This window comes from Scyliorhinus torazame, chromosome 9 (genome assembly GCF_047496885.1).
Source record: "Scyliorhinus torazame isolate Kashiwa2021f chromosome 9, sScyTor2.1, whole genome shotgun sequence".
NCBI classification, from domain to species: domain Eukaryota; kingdom Metazoa; phylum Chordata; class Chondrichthyes; order Carcharhiniformes; family Scyliorhinidae; genus Scyliorhinus; species Scyliorhinus torazame.
Window position 1 is genome coordinate 157,187,876 of NC_092715.1, and position 25,625 is coordinate 157,213,500.

At 47.8% G+C, this 25,625-nt stretch overlaps 1 protein-coding gene across 1 annotated transcript in view; it reads right to left on the reverse strand.

The window, feature by feature from the left end:
• Nucleotides 1-25,625, reverse strand: part of LOC140430127 (uncharacterized) — a 171,269-nt gene that overhangs the window by 109,517 nt on the left and 36,127 nt on the right. The window contains exons 5-8 of the mRNA XM_072517639.1: nucleotides 19,216-19,301; nucleotides 17,783-17,938; nucleotides 2,086-2,138; nucleotides 398-545 (exon numbers count right to left, since the gene is read on the reverse strand). Coding sequence (XP_072373740.1) covers nucleotides 398-545; nucleotides 2,086-2,138; nucleotides 17,783-17,938; nucleotides 19,216-19,301 — 443 coding nt within the window. The remainder of the gene's footprint in view (nucleotides 1-397; nucleotides 546-2,085; nucleotides 2,139-17,782; nucleotides 17,939-19,215; nucleotides 19,302-25,625) is intronic.

Genomic DNA, 25,625 nt, shown 5'->3' on the forward strand with positions numbered 1-25,625 from the left:
CATTTTTCAGTGTATGTAAGATTGTGACTGTGTGCAAATGTCATCACTTTCTTGGGATGTTTTCCGCTTGGCTCTGACCCACTCATTTTTAGTCAAGTACGTTGCTGCAACTCTACTGGAAAATACTGCTAAGAAGTTACTGTTCCGGCATCCTGTAAATCACAGTTACAGATGACGCATGCACAGTGCATACTTCCTACTTGGAGAAATATTTCAAAATTACCAGCATTCATGATTTTTTAAATAATGTTTCAGGTCAGATTTTACGAGCTAAGTATTTCTTTTGGAAGAAAATAGATTATAAATTGTGCAACAAATGAAAGCAGTCTCCAAATTAATGGCATGAATTGTATTTCAGATAGGTCAGAGACAGATTCCATGTTAAATAAAAACTTACATAGAGTTTCATCATTCGCCAGGCGGCGGAAGCAGTGACAGACTTGGGCAGCCTGACAGAGGTCCTGATGTGATAACAGAGTGAAAATACGAATCCAGATCTCATCAGGCAAATAAAGCCATAAGTGGTCACCAACCCCTTTACAAATCTAGGTTAAGATAAAACCAACAGAAGATCATGATCCAATGCTGATGCTCTGTGCATTAGAAACACATAATACCATTTAGTGGACAACTGACACAGGTGCTTTTTATGATGATGAGCTCAGAAAGAACTGAATAGTTTGACCTAGTTTTCCAACAAAATGATGTTGTTTGACAGGAGATCAGATTTCAAAGATTGCATGCACATGGAAACAGTATCACACATGATATTAACAATGCAAGACCTATTTTAAGATTTTTATTCATGAGTGACCGATTTTCACACAGTCATTCAAAGCAGAAAATATGTTGTTGATGTGGGTTGCCCTTCTGTCAGGGAGGTTATCAATTTTCATAACATAAACAAAAATCTAATTTTATGTTATATTCTCCCCTTTTTACCATGCCTGTACCACCTCGACCTAAAACAACAAGCACACAATCTACTTCCATTAAGGCTTCTCTGCAATCAATTAAGAAGTGTAAAGGATGGCATAAGAAGGACACTCTGCTATTCTCCTTTCAGGGAGTCATCTCGCATTGTCATCCAACACAGAGAGCATTATGACCAAACCCAATTCCATCTTTAAGAAATATTTGCATTTATAGAGTGCCTTAATAATAATAATAATAATAATCTTTAATAATAATCTTTATTGTCACAAGTAGGCTTACATTAACACTGCAATGAAGTTACCGTGAAAAGCGCACATTCCGGTGCCTGTTCGGGTACACATTGGGAGAATTCAGGATGTCCAAATTATCTAACAGCACATCATTCAGGACTTGTGGGAGGAAACCAGAGCACCCGGAGGAAACCCACGCAGACACGGGGAGAATGTGCAGACTCCGCACAGGCAGTGACCCAAGCCAAGTATCGAACCTGGGACCCTTGTGCTGTGAAGCAACAGTGTTAACCACTGTGCTACCATGCTGCCCTACAATGGCCAGAGTAAATCCCAGAGCCCTTTATAGCCAATGACGTATTTCTGAAGGGCAGTAACTATTGTACCATGGTTGGACATGGCAACGAATTTGGCATTGGCAAGGTCCTGCAAACATCAAGGCGATAATGACCAGATCATTTGTTTTAGGTGTTGCTTGAGGGATAAATATTGCCAAGGATAATGTAACGAGGACCCCCCTGCTCTCCTTCATGTATGTCATGAGATCTATTATATCCACTTGAAAGAGCAAATTCAGGTTAAAGTCCCCTCCTCAAGATGGTACCATCTAGTACTGCAATGAAATGTTGTCGTCAAGTTTCTGGAGTGAAAATTGAAGCCGGTCTCTTGGCTCAGACACAGCCAACACCTACTCAATATCCTCACATGTATAATTTGTAACAGAGGCCTCCAGGTAGACTTGGATTTCTCCCCCATAACTTAGGTGCCGAGGTCTTTGTCTCAGCTGAGATTAGCTAACTCAGCACAGAATGGGGAGAGAACCCAACACTTTCTTGGTCTATACTGCTCAAATAATCACTTCCTTAAGCAGCAAAGTTCTAGGTTTCTTGTACATTATAAATGAGGAAACAATACTTGCCAGTTTGTCATAGGGCTGGAAGGCATTGTTGTTCAAACATTCAGAGATTTCACCTAAGAACAAAGCAGTACATTTCACGGCATTTTGTAATCCAGCAATGTGAGAAAATATATACTCAGAACACCTATGACCATACTGTGAAGATTATCAAAAATTACAGCGAAACATAAAATGGCTAGGACGATGGACAGATGCAGCTTAATGTATTGGCGGTGTTGGGGGAGTGCGTGGACCCTCCCATAGTGCATTGGGGCTTGGGGGGGTCGCGGGTCACTTCGGGAGCCTCGGAGATCATGATGCCATTTAAAAATGGCGGCTTGATCTCTCGCTACACGGATGAGCTCCGACAAAACGGGGCTATGTGCAGCCTCAGCCTCGCGTTCGCTGTTGAGGCCCCTTATCAAACGGAATTCGCGTTTTATAGCCTTGTGCTTCACAGCACTGTGAGCGCCGGGAAGCGCACAGCTAACCGCGCTCGCTATGGGACTTTGTTCCCATTTAGTTAAATCGCGCCCTGAGTTTTATCTATTTTCAATTAAAACATATGAGTGCAAAATCTGGCTCCGTAGCTTCAGAATCAACAGGCGAGATTCAACTAAACAATTTCTAAGTCTGCAATTCTCCGGAAAGATTTCTAAGTGTGGTAGTGAGCTTGAATTGCCGCGAGCTTCCTGGCGCTCGGCCCAGCGAGGCCAACAACGCAATTCAACGTTAATCTACTTAATGAGGCATCACGGGCATCTCGCTGCAAATGACGGCTCACCAGCTGATTCGCGAGGACCGCACTCGCCAGCCCCCTACTAACAAGGTTGAGCAGCACTTAAACTGCACTTGCTCAGCCAACCCCAGCCAGCTCGTAATAATGGCGCCCAGGAGACTGGCCCCAAAATTCGGTGATGCTGACCTGGGGAGGCTGCAGACATAGCGGAGGCCTGGAGGGATGTCATGTTCCCCCAAGGCTCCTGCAGAGTCAGCCACAAGGCAGCCAGTGCTGCCTGGGATGAGGTGGCAGCAGTTGTCAGCTCGGGGAGTGTGACCAGGGGGACTAGCTCCAGTGCCTTAAGAAGGCCAATGACTTATCCTGGGCAGCACGAGTGAGTAGATACCAATGTCCCCCACCCCTTTCCCAAGGGAGCATCCACCCCCCCCCAACTCCCCATGCCCGAGGACAGATCAGTCACCCGCACAGAGGCTGGCGGACACTGCAGAGGTGAGGAACCACCGGGCTCCACCTGGAGGACCTGTAAAACGTGAGTTGTTATTGCCTTACCAACTGATCCAGCCCTCCTGATGCGACCATCAATTCACTCGAGACAAGATGTCATGTGAGAGTACCTTTAAGACATGGATGTTTAAGCAATGTACCTTTAAGAAAACAATGATGTCAGAGAGTGGGTGGAGCTGAGGTCAGGTCAGCCATTTTGCAGTTTAGTTTTGTAGTTTGGAGAAAAAGAGCTTGGGGAGTGTCTGTGTTTGCAGTGAGCTGGATCTCTGCCATGAAAGACTATCTCTGGATCATATGGGTGATTTAAACTCATAATAGCAAAGCCTTTAACCTGATGTGATTCTGTTTAAAGGTGTAAAGTCTCTTGGAAGTTTGAAGGAACATTTTGGGGAATTATTTACTGTTGCAATATTTTCTGAGTTATTTTTGAAGTAAGGGGTGTTAAGAGATCCAATGTTTATTTAAGATGTTAAGTTGAGTTCACGGAATAAACATTGTTTTGTGTTTAAAAACCCACGTGTCCATAATTGTAATCCCACACCTAGGGAACAAGCCGTGTGCTAGGAAAAGCAACAAATACATTAAAGGGAGAGGTTGGTTGAACTCCATGATACATTTTGGGGTTCTGAAAATGCCTCGCCCAACAATTGGGGGCTCGACCGGGATAAAAGTCTATCTATTGGATTGGCTTTTGTGAACTTAAAGACAGTGAAGGATTGTTGTTTTTCCGGTGTGGTATTTTAGTTTAAGTGGGGAGAGGGTTGTGAACAATGGCTCTTTCAGAGGGTCAGAAGTTTTTGGGGGTGGAGAATGTCACACGTAGTACTTTACGGACAGAAACAAAAAGCAAACTGTTAGATTTGGCAAGAACATTGCAGTTAACATTACCTGACAAAATGTGGAAAGATGGGGAAATTATGGCGGTGGTTAAGCATTTAAAGTTGCCTGAGATAGAGTTTGACTCATTGGAAATGGCAAAAATTCAGTTGCAAATTAAACAAATGGAACATGAGAAAGAATTAAAGCGGCTTGAATACGAGAGTGAGAAAGAGGAAAAAGAAAGAGAGAGAGGAAAAAGAAAGAGAAAGAGAGAGAGGGGAAAAAGAAAGAGAAAGAGAGAGAGAGGAAAAAGAAAGAGAAAGAGAGAGAGAGGAAAAAGAAAAGGAGAGAGAAGAAAGGAGAAAAGAAAGAATAGCCCTTGCAGAACTAAAAGAAAAAGAAAGGGAGATACAGACCAGGGAAACAGATAAAGAGAGGGAGTTTGAACTTCAGAAAATGGCCATGAAACATGACAATCAGTTAAAATTGGCAGACGTAAAGGGAAACGTATTGTTGGATGATAGTGATGAGGATAGTGAGAAAGAGCGTCATAGTCGAAGGCTTGGTGGGAATCTATTTAAATATGTCCAAGCATTGCCAAGGTTTGACGAGAAGGAATTGGAAGCCTTTTTCATTTCATTTGAGAAGGTAGCTAAACAAATGAAATGGCCACAGGACATGTGGGTATTACTGATTCAAACAACGCTGGTAGGTAGAGCTAGTGAAGTATTTGCACCACTACCGGAGGAGGTATCTGAAACGTATGAGGAGGTGAAGAAATCCATCTTAAGTGCATGTGAGCTAGTGCCTGAAGCTTACAGACAAAGGTTTAGAAATTTAAGGAAAGAATTTGGTCAAACATACATGAAGTTTGAAAGGCTCAAACAGAGTAATTTTGATAGGTGGATAAGGGCTTTGAAAATAGACCAAACGTATGAAGCTCTCAGAGAAATTATACTTTTGGAGGAGTTTAAAAATTCAATTCCTGATGTAGTAAGAAGTCATGTGGAAGAACAGAGGGTTAAAACGGCGTGATTAGCAGCGGAAATGGCAGATGATTATGAATTAGTTCATAAATCAAAGAGTGGTTTCCGACATCAGTTTCAGCCGGTGAGGGATAGAAACTGGGGACATGAAAAATACTCAAGTTGTAAAGGTAAAGGTGATCTGATGGGAGACAATAAAGAGAGTGTACCTCAAATTAAAAAAGAAATCCAGGAGGGTGGAAAAGAAATGAAAAGTTTCTGATGTTTTCACTGTAATAAACTAGGCCATGTAAAGTCACAGTGTTGGTGGTTGAAGAAAAGCACTGGGAAGGCTGATGTGGTAAAACAGGATAAGACAGTGGGGTTTGTTACAGTGGTAAAGGAAAGCCCAAGGGAAGCGAAGGAGGTGCAAACGATTGTACAGCCTGTTCAAGAAGTAATTGTTAAGAAGGTGCCAGATGTCTTCAAAGAATTTACTTGTGTGGGTAAAGTTTACTCATGTGTATCAGGAGGACCAAGTAAATAAGTCAAAATTTTAAGAGATACAGGGGCTAGTCAATCTTTAATGGTAAGAGATGAGGAATAATGTAGTTTGGGAAGAATGTTGCTCGAAAAGGTGCGATATGTGGAATTCAGGTAAGGTTGGAAAGTCCAGCGAAGAGTGGTAAAGTGGTAGTAGGAGTAAGAGATAAACTATCTTGTCCAGGAATACAGTTTATCTTGGGTAATGATATAGCTGGATCGCAGGTGGGAGTGATGCCTACTGTGGTTGATAAGCCAGTGGAAAATCAGTCAACTGAAGTGTTGAAGGACGAATATCCTGGGATTTATCCGGATTGTGTAGTAACAAGGTCACAAAGTCACAGGTTAAGACAAGAGGAGAAATCAAAGAGTGAAGATGAAGTCGAAGTCCAATTATCAGAAACAATTTTTGATCAGATGGTTGAAAAAGAACAAGAACAGGTGGAGGATCAGGCGGATATTTTAGTTCAGGAAAATTGGCGGAGTTACAACAGAAAGATGTAGCAATAAAACGGATATATCAGAAAGCATATACGGAAGAGGAATCTGAGGGTATAACCAGAGTGTTATTACCGTAAAAATGATGTCTTGATGAGGAAATGGAGAGCTGTACATGTGCAGGCGAATGAAAAGTGGGCAGAAGTTCATCAAGTAGTATTGCCGGTAGGGTATAGAAAGGAGGTGTTGCGATTTGCACATGAGGTACCAGTGGGAGGTCATTTGGGAATAAGGAAAACTCAAGTTAAAATCCAGAAACAATTTTATTGGCCTGGACTAAATAAAGATGCAGTTACATTTTGTCAATCATGTCACACATGTCAAGTGATAGGGAAACCTCAAGCAGTGATAAAACCAGCACCCTTAATACCCATTCCAGCATTTGAGGAACCTTTTACAAGGGTCCTAATCGATTGTGTAGGACCGCTTCCTAAAACAAAAAGTGGGAATCAATATTTTTTGACTGTAATGGATGTGTCTACTAGGTTTCCAGAGGCCATTCCAGTACATAATATTACAGCTAAAAGGATTGTGGAGGAGTTACTTAAATTCTTTACTAGATATGGACTACCCACAGAAATTCAATCGGATCAAGGAACAAATTTTACTTCAAAGTTATTCAAAGAAGTTATGGATAGCTGAGGAATAAAACAATTTAAATCAATTGCGTACCATCCAGAATCGCAGGGAGCGTTAGAAAGGTGGCATCGGACATTAAAGACAATGTTGAGGGCGTATTGTCAAGATTATCCAGAGGATTGGGATAAAGGAATTCCATTCGTATTGTTTGCAATTAGGGATGCACCTAATGAGTCCACCAAATTTAGTCCTTCTGAACTAATTTTTGGTCATGAGGGAAGAGGACCACTTAAATTGATTAAGGAAAAATTGGTGGGTGAGAAATCGGAAATTATACTATTGGATTACGTGTCAAATTTTAGGGAACGATTGAATAGAGCAGGTGAATTGGCTAGACAACATTTGAAAGTTGCACAAAATGTGATGAAACGGGTAGCGGACAAGAAATCCAAAGTTCGTAGTTTTGCTAGTGGGGATAAAGTTTTAGTGTTGTTACCAGTGGTAGGGGAGCCTTTAAAAGCTAGGTTTTGTGGACCGTATCAGATTGAAAGGAAATTAAGTGAGGTGAATTATGTGGTAAAAACACCAGGTAGAAGGAAGACTCACCGAGTGTGTCATGTGAATATGCTTAAAAGGTACTTTGAAAGGGAAGGAGAGAAAAAGGAGATTTTAATGATTCTAACTCAAAGTGAAAAACCAAATCCAGATGAATGTCAATTTGACATACCTCAAATTAAATTGCAAAATGAGGATATTCTTAAAAATTGGGATGAATTGTTAAGTTACCTTCCAGAGGAAAAACAAACTGACATGAAAGAGTTATTGATATCAATGGGCATGATTGTAGAGATAAATTGGGAAGTACTAAAAAGGCTAAACATGATGTATATGTGGGAAATGCTGTTCATATCAAACAACATACATATAGACTTAATCCTTGAAAATTGGCACAGGTTAACAAAGAGATTGAGAGTATGCTTACAAATGGCATAATTGAAGTGGGTTGCAGCCAATGGAGCTCACCCATAGTGATGGTACCTAAACCAGAAGGTACCCAACGGTTGTGTGTGGACTACAGAAAGGGGAATGCAGTTACAAGAACAGACTCTTATCCTATCTCACGTTTGAGGGATTGCATTGAGAAATTGGGACAATCTGCTTTTATTTCCAACTTCCAGACATGGAAAGAACATTTAAAACATTGTATGGAGTTTTTCGATGGACTTCAGGAGGCGGGTTTGGTGATGAACCTGGCCAAAAGTGAACTTGGAGAAGCCTGAATCACTTTCCTTGCGGAGTTTCCAATACCCTCAAGACAAAGGGAAATAATGCGATTTCTTAGCATGAGGATTTGATCGAACAGTTGTGCAAAGGTTTTGTGGCGTGATTACTCCACTGATGGAATTGCTGAAGAATCATAAACAAATTCAATGGACAGCAGACTTTCAACAGGCATTTGACTGCCTGAAAGCTGTGAGCACCAATGCTCCTGTATTGGAGAATTGCAAGGGACTCTGTGGTCAGATTGAACTAAAGTATCTGATTCTAAAGGGAAATGCCGAGGAGTGGAGGAATGGATGGATCGTGCAGAGACTTTGTTCAAAGAGACTGTCAATCGAGAAGGATTTCGGTTGGAGGAAGAAGAACAAAGAAAAATGGACTATATTATTATACCTGTTTGCATGTGTTGGTTTTTTTTTTAAAAACGAAAAGGTATATTTACTGTGTACATTTCTTAGTGGATGGTGCAAAAGTGAAAAATGAAACCATCTTGAAGTTGATGGGTTTTTTTTTTCTTGGGGGGAGGTGTCATGTGAGAGTATCTTTAAGACCTGGATGTTTAAGCAATGTACTTTTAAGAAAACAGTGATGCCAGAGAATGGGTGGAGCTGAGGTCAGGTCAGCCATTTTGCAGTTTAGTTTTGCAGTTTGGAGAAAAAGAGTTTGGGGAATGTCTGTGTTTGCAGTGAGCTGGATCTCTGCCATGAAAGACTATCTCTGGATTATTTGGGTGATTTAAACTCATAATAGTAAATCCTTTAACCTGATGTGATTCTGTTTAAAGGTGTTAAGTCTCTTGGAAGTTTGAAGGAACATTTTGAGGAATTATTTACTGTTGCAATATTTTCTGAGTTATCTTTGTAGTAAGGGGTGTTAAGAGATCAAATGTTTATTTAAGATGTTAAGTTGAGTTCATGGAATAAACATTGTTTTGTGTTTAAAAACCCATGTGTCCATAATTGTAATCTCACACCTAGGGAACAAGCCGTGTGCTAGGAAAAGCAACAAATACATTAAAGGGAGAGGTTGCTGGAACTCCATGATACATTTTGGGGTTCTGAAAACGCCTCGCCCATAACAAAGAGTAGAAATAAACTGTGGCTTTAATCAACTAGAACAGTGCCTGCCTGCGACTGATCTAACACTGAGAGCCGCCTACAGGTCGACTGCTCTTTATACCTCCCTTCAAGGAGAGGAGCCATGGGCGGAAACCATACAGGCCCCAACATGTTACCTTATGAATAATGCCATACAATGGCCCCTAGGTGGAGCCCACAAGGGCAACAGCACAGCACAGATACAAATGGTGGATTATTAATATAATACATTCACCACATTCACCCCCTGTTAAAAAATGAAGTCCGGCAGGGGGTGACGGGTTCATAAGTTCAGCCGGTCCGGCGCATGGATTGTGCGCTGTGATCGCTGAAGCTCTGGCGTTGTTGCTGGCCCGGGTGCTGGCATTGGTAGTGAGGGCGCCGGTGCAGGTACAGGCGTGGCTCCGGGAGCGTCTCTTCTGGAGCTTCATTCCTGTGGATTGGTGAAGAGGGAATGGCGGGCGGGAGGGGGTGTGGGAGCCATATAGGGGCGGGGGCGCTAGTCATGGTAGGTTGGACAGGATAGGGTGGAGTGGCAGTGGTGGCGGAACCGGTGGGTGCCAAGTCCGGGAGACCGTATCCTGTCGGCCATCGGGGTGTTCGATCTATGCGTACTGGGGGTTGGAGTGTAGGAGCTGGACTCTCTCTACCAGGGGGTCAGATGCATGACTCCTGGCGTGTTTTCTGAGTAGGATTGGCCCCGGTGTCTTCAGCCAGGACAGAAGCGAGGACCCTGAGGTGGATCTCCTGGGGAAAACAAATAGGCGGTCATGATGGGTCTCGTTTGTGACCGTGCAAATAGGGACCTAATAGAGTGGAGCGCATCGGGGAGGACCTCCTGCCAGTGGGAAACTGGGAGATTCCTGGACCGCAGAGTCAGTAGGACGGTCTTCCAGACCGTCGCGTTCTCCCTCTCCACCTGCCCGTTTCCCCTGGGGTTATAACTGGTAGTCCTGCTCGAGGCGATGCCCTTGCTGAGCAGGTACTGATGCAGTTCGTCGCTCATGAATGACGAGCCCCGGTCACTGTGGACATAATTGGGGAAACCAAATAGGGTGAAAAAACTATGTAGGGCTTTAATGATAGTGGCCGTGGTCATGTCGGGGCAAGGGATTGCAAAGGGGAAGCGGGAGAACTCATCGATAATGTTGAGAAAATATGTACTGCAGTTGTTGGAGGGGTGGGGCCCTTTGAAATCGATACTGAGGCGCTCAAAGGGCCGGGATGCCTTCACCAGGTGGGCCTTACCTGGTCGATAGAAGTGCGGCTTACACTCCGCACAGATTTGGCAGTCCCTGGTCATAGCTCTGACCTCCTCGGTGGAGTAGGGTAGGTTGCGGGCCTTGATATAATGGGCGAGCCGGGTGACCCCGGGTGGCAGAGGTCATCGTGGATAGCACGTAGTCGGTCATTTTGCGCGCTTGCGCATATGCCGTGGGACAGGGCATCTGGGGGCTCGTTGAGCTTCCCAGGACGATATACTATATCGTAATTATAGGTGGAGAGTTCGATCCTCCACCTCAAGATCTTATCGTTCTTGATTTTGCCCCGCTGCATATTATCAAACATGAAGGCTACCGATCGTAGGCCGGTGACGAGGGTAAACCTCCTACTAGCGAGGTAGTGCCTCCAGTGCCGTACGGCTTCCACGATGGCTTGGGCCTCCTTTTCGACAGAGGAGTGCCGAATTTCGGAGTTGGTGAGGGTGCGCGAAAAGAACGCTACCGGTCTGTCTGCTTGATTGAGGGTAGCGGCGAGAGCATCCTCTGATGCGTCGCTCTCCACCTGGAAGGGGACGGACTCGTCCACCGCGTGCATCGCAGCTTTGGCGATGTCCACCTTAATGCAGCTGAAGGCCTGGTGGGCCTCAGCCGCCTGTGGGAAGATGGTGGCCTTGATTAGTGGGCGGGCTTTGTCCGCATAGTTGGGGACCCACTGGGCATAATATGAAAAGAACCTGAGGCACCTTTTCAGGGCCTTGGGACAGTGAGGGAGGGGGAGTTGCAGGAGGGGGCGCATATGGTCGGGGTCGGGTCCTAGAACCCCGTTTTCCACGACGTAGCCGAGGATGGCTAGTCTGGTTGTGCGGAAAACGCATTTCTCCTTGTAAGTGAGGTTAAGGGTTTGGCCGGTTTGGAGAAATCTGTGGAAGTTGGCATCGTGGTCCTGCTGATCATGGCCGCAGATGGTGACATTGTCCCAGTACGGAAATGTGGCCCGCAGCCCGTGCTGGTCCACCATTCAGTCCATCGTTCTTTGGAACACCGAGACCCCATTCGTGACGCCAAAGGGGACCCATAGGAAGTGGAAAACGCAGTCGCCTGCCTCAAAAGCCGTGTAGTGGCGGTCCTCCGGGCGGATTGGGAGCTGGTGGTATGCAGACTTCAGATCCACCGTGGAGAACTCCCGGTTGTATGCGATCTGGTTAACCATGTCTGCAATCCGTGGAAGGGTGTACGCATCGAGTTGCGTGTACCGGTTTATGGTTTGGCTGTAACCTACAACCATCCGGTTCTTTCCCCCGGTCTTGACGACCACCACCTGAGCTCTCCAGGGGTATTGCTGGCCTCGATGACTCCCTCCCACAAGAGTCGCTGGACCTCGGACCTGATGAAAGTCCTGTCCTGTATGCTATACCGCCTGCTTCTGGTGGCGACTGGTTTGCAGTCGGCGGTGAGGTTTGCGAAGAGCGGGGGTGGGTCGACTTTTAGAGTCGCAAGGCTACATACGGTGAGTGGGGGTAGGGGCCCCCCGAATTTCAGGGTTAGGCTCCTGAGGTTGCATTGGAAATCTAGTCCCAATAGGAGAGGAGCGCAGAGGTCTGGGAGTATGTATAATTTAAAATTGGCTTACTCGCCGACCTGTATTGCTAGGGTTGCGGTAGTGCACCCTCGGATTTGCACCGAGTGCAACCCAGAGGCGAGGGAGATGGTTTGGTGCGCCGGGAAAATTGGGAGCGAGCAGTGTCTGTCATGATATACATGTATGTCATGATGGACATACAGTAGGACCAACCAGCATACACAACATCGCAACCAATCACCAGTGAGAGCACATGCACTATAAAGACAGGGGACACCAGAGTTCCCGCTGATTCTAGCAGCAGCCAGCTCAGAGCACAGAGCTCACAGCCTGCCTCTCAGACATTCACCATGTGCTGAGTGCCTCACCCAGATAGTGATAGGACAGGGTCCACAGATAAGCTGGTAATGCACGTACCCAAGCTTACAGTATGTTATTACAGTTGAGTTGTTAATAAAATAGAGTTACACCATCTCCAGCCGTGTTGACCTGTTTGTAGACCAGAACACCCAACACGACATGGTACCAGGAGGTGTCTTACCATATCTGGATGAATGAAGCTCTCTGTGCTCCCGGAGTTGAAGAGGCAAAGTGTTTTGTGCCCGTTTACCCAGACGGTCATCATGGAACTCCCGAGGTGTTTGGGTCGCGACTGGTCGAGAGTGACCGCGCTGAGTTGCGGGTAGTCGGCGTGGCTGGAGGCGCTGGGGCTTTTCCACGATGGCTGCCCTTGTTAGTGGCACGTGTCGTGCAACGTAGCAAATAGCGGCCAAGATGGCGGCCCCCGTTGGTCAAGCGTGTCGGGCGGTGAGGAAGGTGGCGTCCAAGATGGCGGCCCCCATGGATTGCATGTGGCCGGCCGCGTGGGGGAGGATGGCCAAGATGGCGGCCCCCGTGAGTCGCACGTGCTATGTGGGTTGGAAGATGGCTGCCCCCACGGATAGCACGAGGCTGATGATGCGCCTACAGGGGGCGGAGTCGGCAGACACGCTGCCACACTGCGGGGTCTGCAGGCCTGTGAGTCTGAGGGTCGGGCCTGCGGTTTAGAGTTCTTGGACCTGGCCAGGCAAACTTTGGCGAAATGTCCTTTTCTCTCACCGCTGCTGCAGTTCGCGTTACGGGCCGGGCAGTACTGCCGGGGGTGTTGGGACTGGCCGCAAAAATAGCAGGGTAGCCCCCCATGGTGGGCGGGCAGCCGCGCGGCAACAGGCCTGGGTCGTCTTTGGTCGGGGGTCCACGAGGGGGTCGTGTGGTCAGACGGGAACGCATTAGGGCTTTGGAATGCTACTTCCAGAGAGCAGGCTAATTTTACCATCTGATCCAGGTCCAGGCCCCCCTTTTCGAGTAGGCGCTGTCTCACTTAGTTGGACCGGACTCCCGCCACGTAAACTTCTCGGACGGCGAGGTCCATATGTCGAGTGGCCGTAACGGCCTGATAGTTGCACTTGCGTTAGAGGACTTTGAGGTCGCGTAGGTAGTCTTCTAACGATTCCCCGGGACGCTGGCGGCGAGTGGTGAGGATGTGTCGCACGTATATCTCGTTCACGGGCCTTACATTGAGGTGTTCGAGCATCGCAAGGGCGTCTGCGTAGGAGGACGCCTCCTTGAGTTGAACAGAGATTCAATGGCTCACCCGTGCGTGGAGGCGGCTCAGCTCCTGTTCGTCGGTGACGGAAGGCGTGGAGGAGGCAGCGACATAGGCCTTGAAACAGCGGAGCCAGTGCGAATAAATCTCTTTCGCCTCCGCGGCCTGCGGATCGAGTTCCAGTCGGTCAGGTTTGAGGGCCAATTCCATAGTTCCATTGTAGTTGATTAAATTGATGCGACCATCAATTCACTCGAGGCAAGAGTAGAAATAAACTGTGGCTTTAATCAACTAGAACAGTGCCTGCCTGCGACTGATCTAACACTGAGAGCCGCCTACAGGTCGACTGCTCTTTATACCTCCCTTCAAGGGGAGGAGCCATGGGCGGAGCCCATACAGGCCCCAACATGTTACCTTATGGATAATGCCATACAATGGCCCATAGGTGGAGCCCACAAGGGCAACAGCATAGCACAGATACAAATGGTGGATTATTAATATAATACATTCACTACACCTCCCACTGACCACACGTCAAATCTGCCACAGGCCCTCCAGTCGACGGCGCCGGTCCATCACGGGTGGCCCCCTCTCCTGACTCCGAGGAGAACACCTCGGAGGAGAGCTCCGAGGATGCAACCATTATAGTCGTGGCACAGCTGTCATCCCCACCCCCCACTCACACAGATACACGCACCTCGGTGGGACATGTTGGTGGACAGGCATCTGGGGCACAATCTGGTGAGCACCACACTGCTGATGATGCACATCAGATGGCGGCAGGAACCCCCAGGCGAGACAGCAGTCAGAGGGCTGCTGGATCCCAGGACCCAGCTGGGTCCTAACCTGATGCTGAGCCTCTGGAACAGAGTTACCTGGAGCCAGTGGAGACGATAGGGAGTGGCTGGGATATTCAGAGGGAGATGTCAGTGTCACTCCAGCAAATCCATAGCCGATCAGATCCATAGCCAATTGGAGGAGACCCAGAGGCTACGGGCGCAGGAGATGTCGCCGGCAATGAGTGGCACCGAGGTCAACACTGCTAGGGTGGCGACCACAGTGGAGAGTTTGATGCACAATGTCGGCACCATTAGTGAAGGTGTCCAAGGCATTGTACAGTCAATGACAGCCATGGCTGAGGGTCTCGGCAGTACGTCTACCCCACTGGGGGATGTGACCCAGTATCAGGCCGGCCTTGATGAGGTTCTGTGGGACATGTTCCACTCTCAGATGGGCAATGCCGAGATGCTGCGAAACTTGTTCCAGTCGCAGGTTGACATAGCTGAGGCACTGCAGAGCATGTCCCAGTCACTGAGGAGCATCGCTGACGGTGTCGAACCACCAGGGCTGGCAGCCAGATGATGCAGGGACAGCCCAGACTCGAACCAGCTGCCCCTCCACGGTGAAGCCCAGGACCCTATGGGCACCGATCGGGAGGAGGGGGCGCTGAGTGCCAATCCCGGAGCCGTCCCCATGGAGTGGCGATGGTGGCCACTAGCATCCCGGAGTTCCACACTTCTGATGAGGTCGCATCTCGAGGTCAGCACACGGGACAGGGTAGCCCAGCTGTGCATGTGCCAGCGACAAGTGTGCCAGGGCGCTCCGGCCTCAGAGCCCCCAGAGGATGCCCGCCAGGGACATCAAAGACCACGGGACGAGATAAGCAGATAGCTGCCTCCACCTCTGATGTGCATCCTGGAGAAACACCTCAGCGTAGTGGTAGAGATAGGAGGACAAAGCGCATTGAGATAACTGAAGGCACCAGGGGAGGGGAGGAGAGTGGGGGGGTAGGTAGGGAGTGAGGGCGGTAGGGGTGGGGGAGGGGGCAGCATCATCAGGAGGGTGGGGAATTGTAAAACACAATAAACACGTTGGTGCACAACTAGTATAATGCCTCTGTCACCTTCTTCCGCAATGTGGGCTGACCTCTGAACCCTTGGCCCATCTTTCCAGGCATCTCCCCCTTCTCTTGGCGCTCAGCCACCCTGCGGCCGTGGACATGGCCCGGGATCTGTCTCCCATCCACTGGGTGTCTGGATGTTGGCTGATGCGTGTGGGGTGTTGCCTCCTGCAGTGTTCAGGCACAGTGTCCATGCATCAAATTGTGACTGGGATGCTAGGCAATGACGCCACATGCTACATGGCCACCCACACATGGGGATTCACTTGGGTTGTGTGAAGTGCTCACTTAACCCTGATTGCCAATTCCCTAATAGCGATAGCCTTCAGCCGCACGGTCAGAGGCTTCAGCAGTCAGTGAGGCTATGGGTGGTTGGTGGGGCAGAAAGGCAGGGGCCAGGGTTGCTCCAGGAACAGGTACACAGGATCCAGGGGTTGGCATGGTGGTGCAATGAGCGGTTGCCCCCCGGTTGCCATCCCAGCACCCCCCCCAACCTTCCCATGGTGTCCCACCACTGCGGAGAGTCCCTCACCCCCAGCGAAGGGACCCCACCCCCCACTAAGCACTGGGGTGGTAAGCCCAGCACCCCCGAGCTCTTTGCCTTGAGCAAAGATGGCTACTCACCTCCTAGGCTCCCGACTGAAGCCCTCCCGCCAGGTTCACGTTTTTTTTCAAAAGGACGATTAATCGGCGCCAGCGTGACCACTTGCTGGGGAGGCCGCTAAGTGACGGGAGGCCGTTGGATTTGGGGTGGATCTTGTTAATTGTATGGAAATGGGGCTTAAGTGGTGATAATTGGTTTCGCGTCGCGCTACGGCGAGATCCCGATTTTGCCTATGGGAGTGGGCCGTTTGCATCACAAACTGTTTGGCGCCTGCCGCGGTTCTCGTCTTTGGCCTCCCGTTATTCACGGGCCTTGTTTCACTTGAGCGAGAGGGTAACGACACCGGAGAATAGCACCCATAGAAAAGGTAAATAACCGGAGAACAAGGTGGCAGATTGAGTATCATGTGGGGAAGTACAAGAATAAGGAAATCTTGCTCTAATTGAACAGGGTTTTGGTGAGACCACTGCTGGAGTAGTGTGCACAGTTTTAGTCTCCATAGTTAAGGAAGGATATACTTGCTTTAGATGCAGTACAATGAAGATTGACTAGATTTGACCCTGTGATGAGAGGATTGTCCTTTGATGAGAGGCTGAGTAAATTGGGCCTATAATATCTGGAGTTTAGAAGAATGAGAGATGATCACACAGGGACAGAGCCACATGATAAGGGGTTGGTGATTTATTGAGATGAGGAGAAATTTCTTCACAGAGAGGGTTGCGAATCTTTGGAATTAACAGCTGGAGGGTTGTGGATGCTCCATCATTGAGTGTACTTCAATCGAGATTGATAGTTATTGATCTCTCAGTGAGTCAAGAGATATTGGGACGGGCAGGAAATTGGAGTTAAGATCAGCCATGATGGTATTGAATGGTGGAGCGGGCCTGAGAAGCTAAAAGGCGAACATCTACTCTGATTTCTTAAACCCTTAACGTGACCTCCTATCTTGCATCTTGTTCACTCAGGCCATTTGCATCAGAGAACATGGGAGCTCGCTCTCTCTGGGCTGCTGCTCAACTGTTTCTTCCATCTGAGAAACTCTTGCACAGATACTTCCAACACCTGTTGCCGTCCCTTTAAAGGTGCAGGCTGGCTTTAAGAAATGCATTCATTTGTGCTATCCTCAGATGAACGTGGGTCCCCTACTTAGGGTGCAATCATTTGACTGCAAATATGGTACTGGGCTTCTTGCTGCAATCATATAGATTAGCAGGCAGCATAAAGTTTGCCTGCTGCCTGCATCATTTCTATCAGGCGTGGAGCAATTGCACATTGCAATCCTTGTGCTCAATAATTCTGTTAACAATGAAAATAATGCTCAGGAACTTTACCAATTGAAGCAAATGTTCCTGTTAATTTTTCCATTATCTATCATTACATAAAGGCTGATCAACATGCCTTTATTTGGTTCAATCACATTATTCAAAACGTTGATAACAGAAAAAAAGTGGTGAATAGGGAAACTGCGAAGACATGATTAAAGGTTATTTACTACTCGGGATCATGAATAATACAAGGATTACTTTAATAGAAATAAAATAACTGCAATATACTGTGGAAAAACTCAGCAGATCTGGCTACATCTCTGGAGAGAAACAGAATTACCATTCTGAGTCGACCATTATTCTTCTTCAGAACAGACATTATACAAGGAATGCTTTCATTGATTATAATTTACGTGCCATAAATAATTGACCTTGAAAATAAACTTTAAAAGTTGAACAGAAAGTACCGGAATATTTGTTCCGAACTTCAAAAATATTTCATTTGTCGGAAATGTTTTATTGTTTGAAACTTACATGGTTTTATTGTTGCCACTGAAGCCACTGCTGCATTTTGAAGCAGTGCTTTAGACGTTGGTGTTTCTTGTGGTGCCCGTTTACCACTTAGAACATCAGCACTTACAGGCCTTTTGGTCAGCTGCCTCCGTGACCCCTTGTTCTTTGTTTCAAGCACTAAAGTCGCAGAGAGAGAGAGATCATTTGATTGTTTAAAGTAGTTTAAATCCCCCCCAAACTAAAGCTACCAACAGCAGAAAGCAGAATGTCAATAATAAACCATTACAACTAATTTTTAAAAAGGTTGCTGATGGTCTGTAGATATGAAGGTGATCATCCGGCAAGATGACACAATGGTTAGCACTGCTGCCTCACAGCGCCAGGGACCCGGGTTCAATTGTGGCCTTATGTATCTGTCTGTATGCAGTTTGCACGTTCTCTCCGTGTCTGTGTGGGTTTCCTCCGGGTGCTCCAGCTTCCTCCCACAGTCCAAAGATGTGCAGGTTAAGTGGATTAACCATGATCAATGCATGGGGTTACGGGGTTAGGGTGGGGGAGTGGGCCCCCAGTTAGAGTGCTCTTTTGGTGGGTCGGTGCAGACTCGATGGACCAAATGACCTCCTTCTGCACTGTAGGGATTCTATGATCTCAAACATATTCTAAGGAGCAGAGACCAGGGATTCTCACTGGAAGAACAAAGGGACTGGGGAAAGGAAGGCTTGTGAGCTGAGTGTCATCAGATCATGAAACCCATTCCATTCAATGCTATCTCTGGATTATTCATCAGTAACACTTCCCTTAATAGCTGCTCTTGACTGCAACTGGAAGGGGTAATATTAACGACAATAGTGGCAAACACTTGATAGTTATGTTCACCAACAGAATGTTTCAGTTACTTGCAGCACTGGATTTTGTTGCACCTGGCAAACAAATAGGAGTTTTAATAATATAATATAATAATCGCTTAGTGTCACAAGGAGGCTTCAATGAAGTTACTGTGAAAAGCCCCTAGTCGCCACATTCCGGCACCTGTTCGGGGAGGCTGGTACGGGAATTGGACCCGCACTGCTGGCCTTGTTCTGCATTACAAGCCAGCTGTTTAGCCCACTGTGCTAAACCAGCCCCAAAGTTTTACAGGTCCTTAATAAATACATGGGAAGTATTTAATGCAGCTCATGGTGTTAGGTGCAGGTTAGTTAAAGTGGTAAAAAATTCCAAAATATCCAACCTGAGGTCATTTCCAGGCATCAAGTTGCCGCTAGCATTTCGGCGCACCGCGAGAAAAGACCACCTTTTGTGTGCTGAGAGGAAATTGAGAGGGAACACTAGGAACTGTAGAATCTTAATTACTGATTACAAACACTAAACCCCTGCCTCCCAAGGGAAGCTCTGGAAATACTGGTGCAACAAAAAAGAACTGGACGTAATGCTTGACCAAAGTTGTAAGTTCATACAGGCTGAAGGGCCATCATGCACGAGTGTCTGTTTTCTGGATTTCCTACAGTCATCAGCCGATCGTGGTCGATTTGTATTTGTTGACCTACAGAGATAAAAAATATATATATTCTTAAAAATTACTCTAATGGTATTTTCTGAGGGAGAATTAGAGGTTCATTTAACTAAAAGTTGTAGCTTTAGTATGGAACCTCTGCATTATTGCAGAATGCGCATCAAATCACTTTTAGAAACCCGAGGATCGCCCGTATAATGATTCATAATGACTGTAGTTTACAGTTTCAAATGTGAGTACGGCTGCGGGAGTGAGGTAGGAATGCACAGCTCCACTAAAGGAAACTTGAACAAAGTTTATGAAAGATCTACAAAGGCACAGTGAGATGTTTCATCAAAAACAAATGGCATTGTTCTTTCTCACACAGGTTAGCAAAATAAAAATATAAAATTGGTCCCCTCAGAAGCAAATGTGGACATTTTAACCCCCAAAAATGGGTGAGTTGTGAGCCAGGGGGATTGGGTATTTAATTACGATTGATCCTGACCTATCAGGTTTACCAGGGCTTGGAAAACCAGGGATGGGACTTCCGGTGGCGCCCTCGAGGAAGCAGGTCGCAGGTCGGATCGCTCCCGCCCGATGGGCAAACGGACCTGTTTCACAGGATTTTTTTCGGGACCTGACGACCTGAATCAGTGGAGGAGACGAAGGGAAGAGGTTTTCCCCCCAGGGTATGGACAGTTGGACCAGAAATGGTCGAGTGGAGCGACAAAGATCGAAGCAGGAGCAGCGGGGACCCCAAACCGGACGGCGAAGCATGGCGGACGGCAGGGACCAGGGAGCGGAGGCTCACTGGCCAAGAGAGCAGCAGGTGGAGTTTTTTAGGAACTGCTTCACTGAACTGAGGGGGGACACGTTGGACCCGATGAGGGCGGTGATGGACCGAATGATCGAGACGCAGGAGGTCCAAGAGAAGGCACTAAGGGAGGTCGAGGTGAAGCTCTCCAGCCAGGCGGACACGGTAACGGAGCTGGAGCACGAGGTGGAGGAGCTGAACTCCCGCCAGAGGAGGATGCAGGAGCAGCTTGAAGTGCTGGGGAATAGAGCCAGGAGGCAGAACCTGAGGATCGTGGGCCTCCCCGAGGGCTTTGAGGGATCGGATGCGGGTGCATACGTGGTGGGTATGCTTGGGGCGCTGATGGGACCGGAGGCCTTCCCTCGACCCCTGGAGTTGGATGGGGCGCATAGAGCCCCCACAAGGAAGCCCAGGACAGACGACCGACCGAGGGCCTTGGTGGTCCGCTTTCACCGGCTTGCTGACAGGGATCGTGTGCTGCGATGGGCCAAGGCGGAGAGGAGCAACAGATGGGAGAACTGCGAGGTGCGCATCTACCAGGACTTGGGAACGACGCTGGCCAAGAGGCGTGCAGAATTCATCAAGGTAAAGGCAGCCCTCTACAAAAAGGTCAGGTTTGGAATGCTGTATCCTGCGAAGCTTTGGGTTACGTTTGAGGAACTCCATCACTACTTCGAGACACCAAAGCAGGTTTGGGCCTTCATTAAAGAGAAGAAGCTGGACTTGAACTAACGGGCACTTAGTTTTTTCAGTGCTCTACAGTGGCGGTGGTCTGTTAACCTAACTTGCTTTGACTAGGAATGGACTTTGACTTTTATTAAAAGAAGAAGCTGGACTTGAACTAAAGGACTCTGGGCTCACAGTGCTTTTGTGTGGCGGCGGTCTGTTAAATTATCCTGTACTGTAATGTATTATTTAAGATTGTTTTCAGCCTGGACAGAGAGCGGGGGCTGGAGGGCGCACTGCATAGGGTGATTTTGGGAGATTGCAACGAGGGGGAGGGGGGGGGGGGGAGCGTGGGGCCCTGCAGGGGGGGCCCTGCACTTGGTATCTTTTGGCGGGAGATCAGGGCCTCTGATGGGGGGATGGGCTAGGGGCTGGTTAAGGGACTTGAAAGGGCACGGGGAGATACAATCAGGTTAATGGGTCCTTGGTGTGTGGGGGGAGGGCCCGAGCACTTGGGCGGGAGACAGTCAGGCGCCAAGGGCAGTTGTCATCGTAGCTAGCGTAGGTCAGGGGGCACCAGGGAGAGTAGGAGAAGGGGCGGGCTAGGGCCAAGCGCAGGGCGGACCTGGCAGGTCAGGCCTCGGGGGGCGGGAAGGGGGGGGCAGCCGGGAAGGAGAGCAGAGGAGACTTAAGTGGGCAAGGGGGTGGGAGGGGGGGCGGGCGGGTGATCAGGGATCCCCGGGGGAGAAAGTCGCTCGCAGGGAACAGCATAGGAAATCGACAGCAGCAGCACCGGGGGGAGGGGGGGGGGGGGGGGGGGGGGGCTGTTAGAGCCACATTAGTTTAGTTGAACACATGGGGCATGGGCTAACAGAGCTGATAGGGGAAGTGCCTTATTCATATGTTTATTCTTTCCCACTGTTCGTTTTCAATGTGTTAAGGCTTTTGTAGATGGCCTTTTTTTCTCTGTAAATGTTACAAATCTGTTTTAAATTTTAAAAAAATTTTAAAAAACAAAAAAACAGGGATGGATTCTCCGCCACCGGGATGCTCCGGTTTCCCAACGACGTGGGGCTTCCGCACAATGGGAAACCCCATTGACCAGCCGGCGTAACAGAGCATCCCGCCGCCATGCTGAAACAGAAATGTGGCACGGTGGGGTGGAGAATCCAGCCCAGGTATTCAAGGGAGGCGAGGCAAACTTCAGGGAAAAGATAACTGCATTTCCAGCACTGCTTGGGGCCAAGGAGGATCAAAACTCCCCCTCACAGTCCAATAAGTTTCATGTTTTCCTATCATTGGAAATCCCTCCCCCTGCTGTTGGAGCAACATCCCTCTATTCCCCTCCACCTCCCAAGAACCTGCAGGAATAAGGGACTGGTCTTCCCCAAGACTGGGTTTCCCACTGAGGGCAGAGCTCAGAGCCGCAGCCAAGGACAAGGATTGGACAGAAACTTAGGACCTTGGCAATATCCCAACAATAGTACTAAAGACTTGTGCACAAGAACTAGCCACACTCAAAGTCAAGGTGCTCCAATACAGCTACACCACTGATGTTTACTCAACAATGTGGAAAATCACAGTTATGTCCTGTCGACAAAAGGCAGGATGACTGCAATCCAACCAATTATCACCCCATCAGTCTATACTCTGTCATCAGAAAGCACTGGATCTGTTGTCAACAGTGCTAGCAAACAGTGCTTGCACAGCAATAGCATACTCATTGATGCTCAGTTTGCATTTCACATGGCCTTCTAAATTCCAGATCTCATGATAGGCTTCGCCCAAACATGGACACTAGAGCTGAATTCCAGAGGTGAGGCGAGAGTGACTGCCTTTGACATCAAGGAAACAATCGACCAAGTGTGGCATCAAGGAGTTCGAGTAAAAGTTAAGTAAATGGGAATCAGGGAGAAAACTCATCAATGGCTAGAATCATACTTAACCCAATGGGAGTGGTTGTTGGAGGCCAATCATCTCAGTAGAGGGCACCGCTGCAGAAGTTCCTCAGGGTGATGTCTTGGCCCAACCATCCTGAGCTGCTTCATCACTGACTGTTCCCTCAACATGAGATCAGGCATTGGGATGGTCACTGATGATTGCACAATGTTCAGTGCCATGCCCAACTCATATATGGAAGCAGTCCCTGCCCTACATGCAGCAAGACATGGACGACATTTAGGTTTCAGCTGATAAATTGCAAGTAACCTTCACGTCACACAAGTGCCAAGAAAAAAACCCATCTTCAACAAAAGGGAATCCAACCATCCCCATTGACATTCAATGGCATTACTATCACTGAATACATCCACGATCAGCATCCTCGGTGTCACCACAACCAGAAATTTAATGGGACCAGCCATGTAAATTCTGTGATTACAAGATAAGATGAGAAACTGCGGTTCTCCGGTGAATATCTCATCTCCTGACTCCATAAAGCCTGTCTACCATCTACAAGGCGCAAGCCAAGACAGTGATGGAATACTCTCCACTTACCTGGATGAGTGCAGCTCATTAACAATCAAGAAGCTTGACAACCATCCAAGACAACGCAGCCCGCTTGATCAGTACCCCACTCAACTCCTTAAATATTCACTTCCTCCACCAATCGTGCACAATCGTAGCGAGGTAAACCATTTACAAGATACATTGCTGCCTCATGCCAAGACACCTTCACCAGGATCTTCCATACCCATGACCTTTACCACCTAAATGAACAAGCATAACAAATGCAATGGGAACACCACTGCTTGCATGTTCCTCCCCAAGTCATACACGATCTTGATTTGGAACTATAGCGCTAGTCCTTCAGTCACTGGGTCACGTCACTGGGTCAAAATCCTGGAACTCCCTCCCTAACAGTACTGTAGGTGTACCCACAACACATGGACTGCAGCACTTAAAGAAGGTGGCTCATCACTATCTGCTCAAGGTCAACTAGGGATAGGCAATAAATGCTGCCCTTGGCAGCAATGCTCCAAGAATGAATAAATTAAAATTGCTTTCATAAAGTATGAAGCAAGGGATCTTTCATGGTAACATTCGTGATATGACAGTTGAAGGGCCATTTATCTATAAAAATAGCACCGAGATAGAATGTAACATTCAATGTATTATTCTGCTAACGTGGAACTAAGTTCCCTTAAATTCACAAGCTCAATCATGGTGAAGTAATACTGCGTTAATTTGGTTAGGAAACTTCAGACACTGGAATGCACTTGAAGATTTCATGCTGGAACGAATCATCATTCTAAGAGTCTTAAAATAACATAACACAATGCCAGTGATTAATTTATTGCTTTTAGGGCATTATTTTGGAATATTCAACAAATTATGAAATCAGCGGATTAAAACAAAAATTAGTTTATGTTAGGATGGGTTTCAATAAATGAGGGAAAAACACGAGGTAAAATTCTGTCTTCAAAAGGTTTAGTGAAGACCAGTAAAATAAAAGTGGTGAAATTTCAATATGTACTCATGACTACATCGTCACATAAATGAGCAAAAACAGGCGGTCGGTGGGCCCGAAGAAAGGGCAGTGGCCAGGATGGAGATCAGCATCGGGTGAGGAAGAGAGACCCTGCTGAGTTGCAGTTCCCCGTGATATGTGTGTCAACGTCCCCCACCCCCCCCCCCCCCACACACCACCCTCACACCACCCCCACATCAACACCACTCCTGCACCACCACACACCCCCACCCCACTCCCCCGTTGCAGGGTCTAATCATGCATCTTGGCTTGTGTCATGCAGGACCTGCCGGTGATGGGGTGGGTTCTTCAGGTGTTCCCCGCCCACAGCCAGAGCCTCAGGTGCCGAGCAACGACAATGACACCCATACGGACGCGAGCCATAGGCCTGAAACCCAGGACACCCCGGAGCGTGAGTCTGGGGATGACACTGATTTCCCGTCACAGCTGTCTCTAACACCCTCCACCATTCCAGAGACACTCACCTCGGCTACATGGCTTCCCGTGCCTGCCTGGGTCCCCTGTCCTGTCCATCCTCTCCCACATCCTCCTTATTGCTGGCTTCCACTTCTTGTTGCCTGCTACCTCTTCATTGAGCACAAGCTGAACAGCATTCTGCTGAGGTGCACCTCACACCTACCTATGCTGCCAGCCTCACAACTACCTATTGCTGTCCATTTATCTCTAATGTGGAGATGTCGGTGATGGACTGGGGTGGGCACAGTAAGAAGTCTTACAACACCAGGTTAAAGTCCAACAGGTTTGTTTCAAATCACTAGCTTTCGGAGAACTTCTCCAAGAGTCGGCAGGTCATGTTACAGTTGTATAGGACTTTGGTTAGGCCACATTTGGAATACTGCGTGCAGTTCTGATCGCCACATTACCAGAAGGATGTCGATGCTTTAGAGAGGGTGCATAGGAGGTTCACCAGGATGTTGCCTGGTATGGAGGGTGCTAGCTATGAAGAAAGGTTGAGTAGATTAGGATTGTTTTCGTTGGAAAGATGGAGGTTGAGGGGGGACCTGACTGAGGTCTACAAAATTATGAGAGGTATGGACAGGGTGGATAGCAACAAGCTTTTTCCAAGAGTGGGGGTGTCAATTACAAGGGGTCATGATTTCAGGTGAGAGGGGGAAAGTTTAAGGGAGATGTGCGTGGAAAGTTTTTTTACACAGAGGGTGGTGGGTGCCTGGAATGCTTTGCCAGCGGAGGTGGTAGAGGCGGGCACGATAGCATCATTTAAGATGCATCTAGACTGATATATGAATGGGCGGGGAACAGAGGGAAGTAGATCCTTGGAAAATAGGTGACAGGTTTTGATAAAGGATCTGGATCGGCGCAGGCTGGGAGGGCCGAAGGGCCTGTTCCTGTGCTGTAATTTTCTTTGTTCTTTGTTCCTCAGGTGAATGAAGAGGTAGGTTCC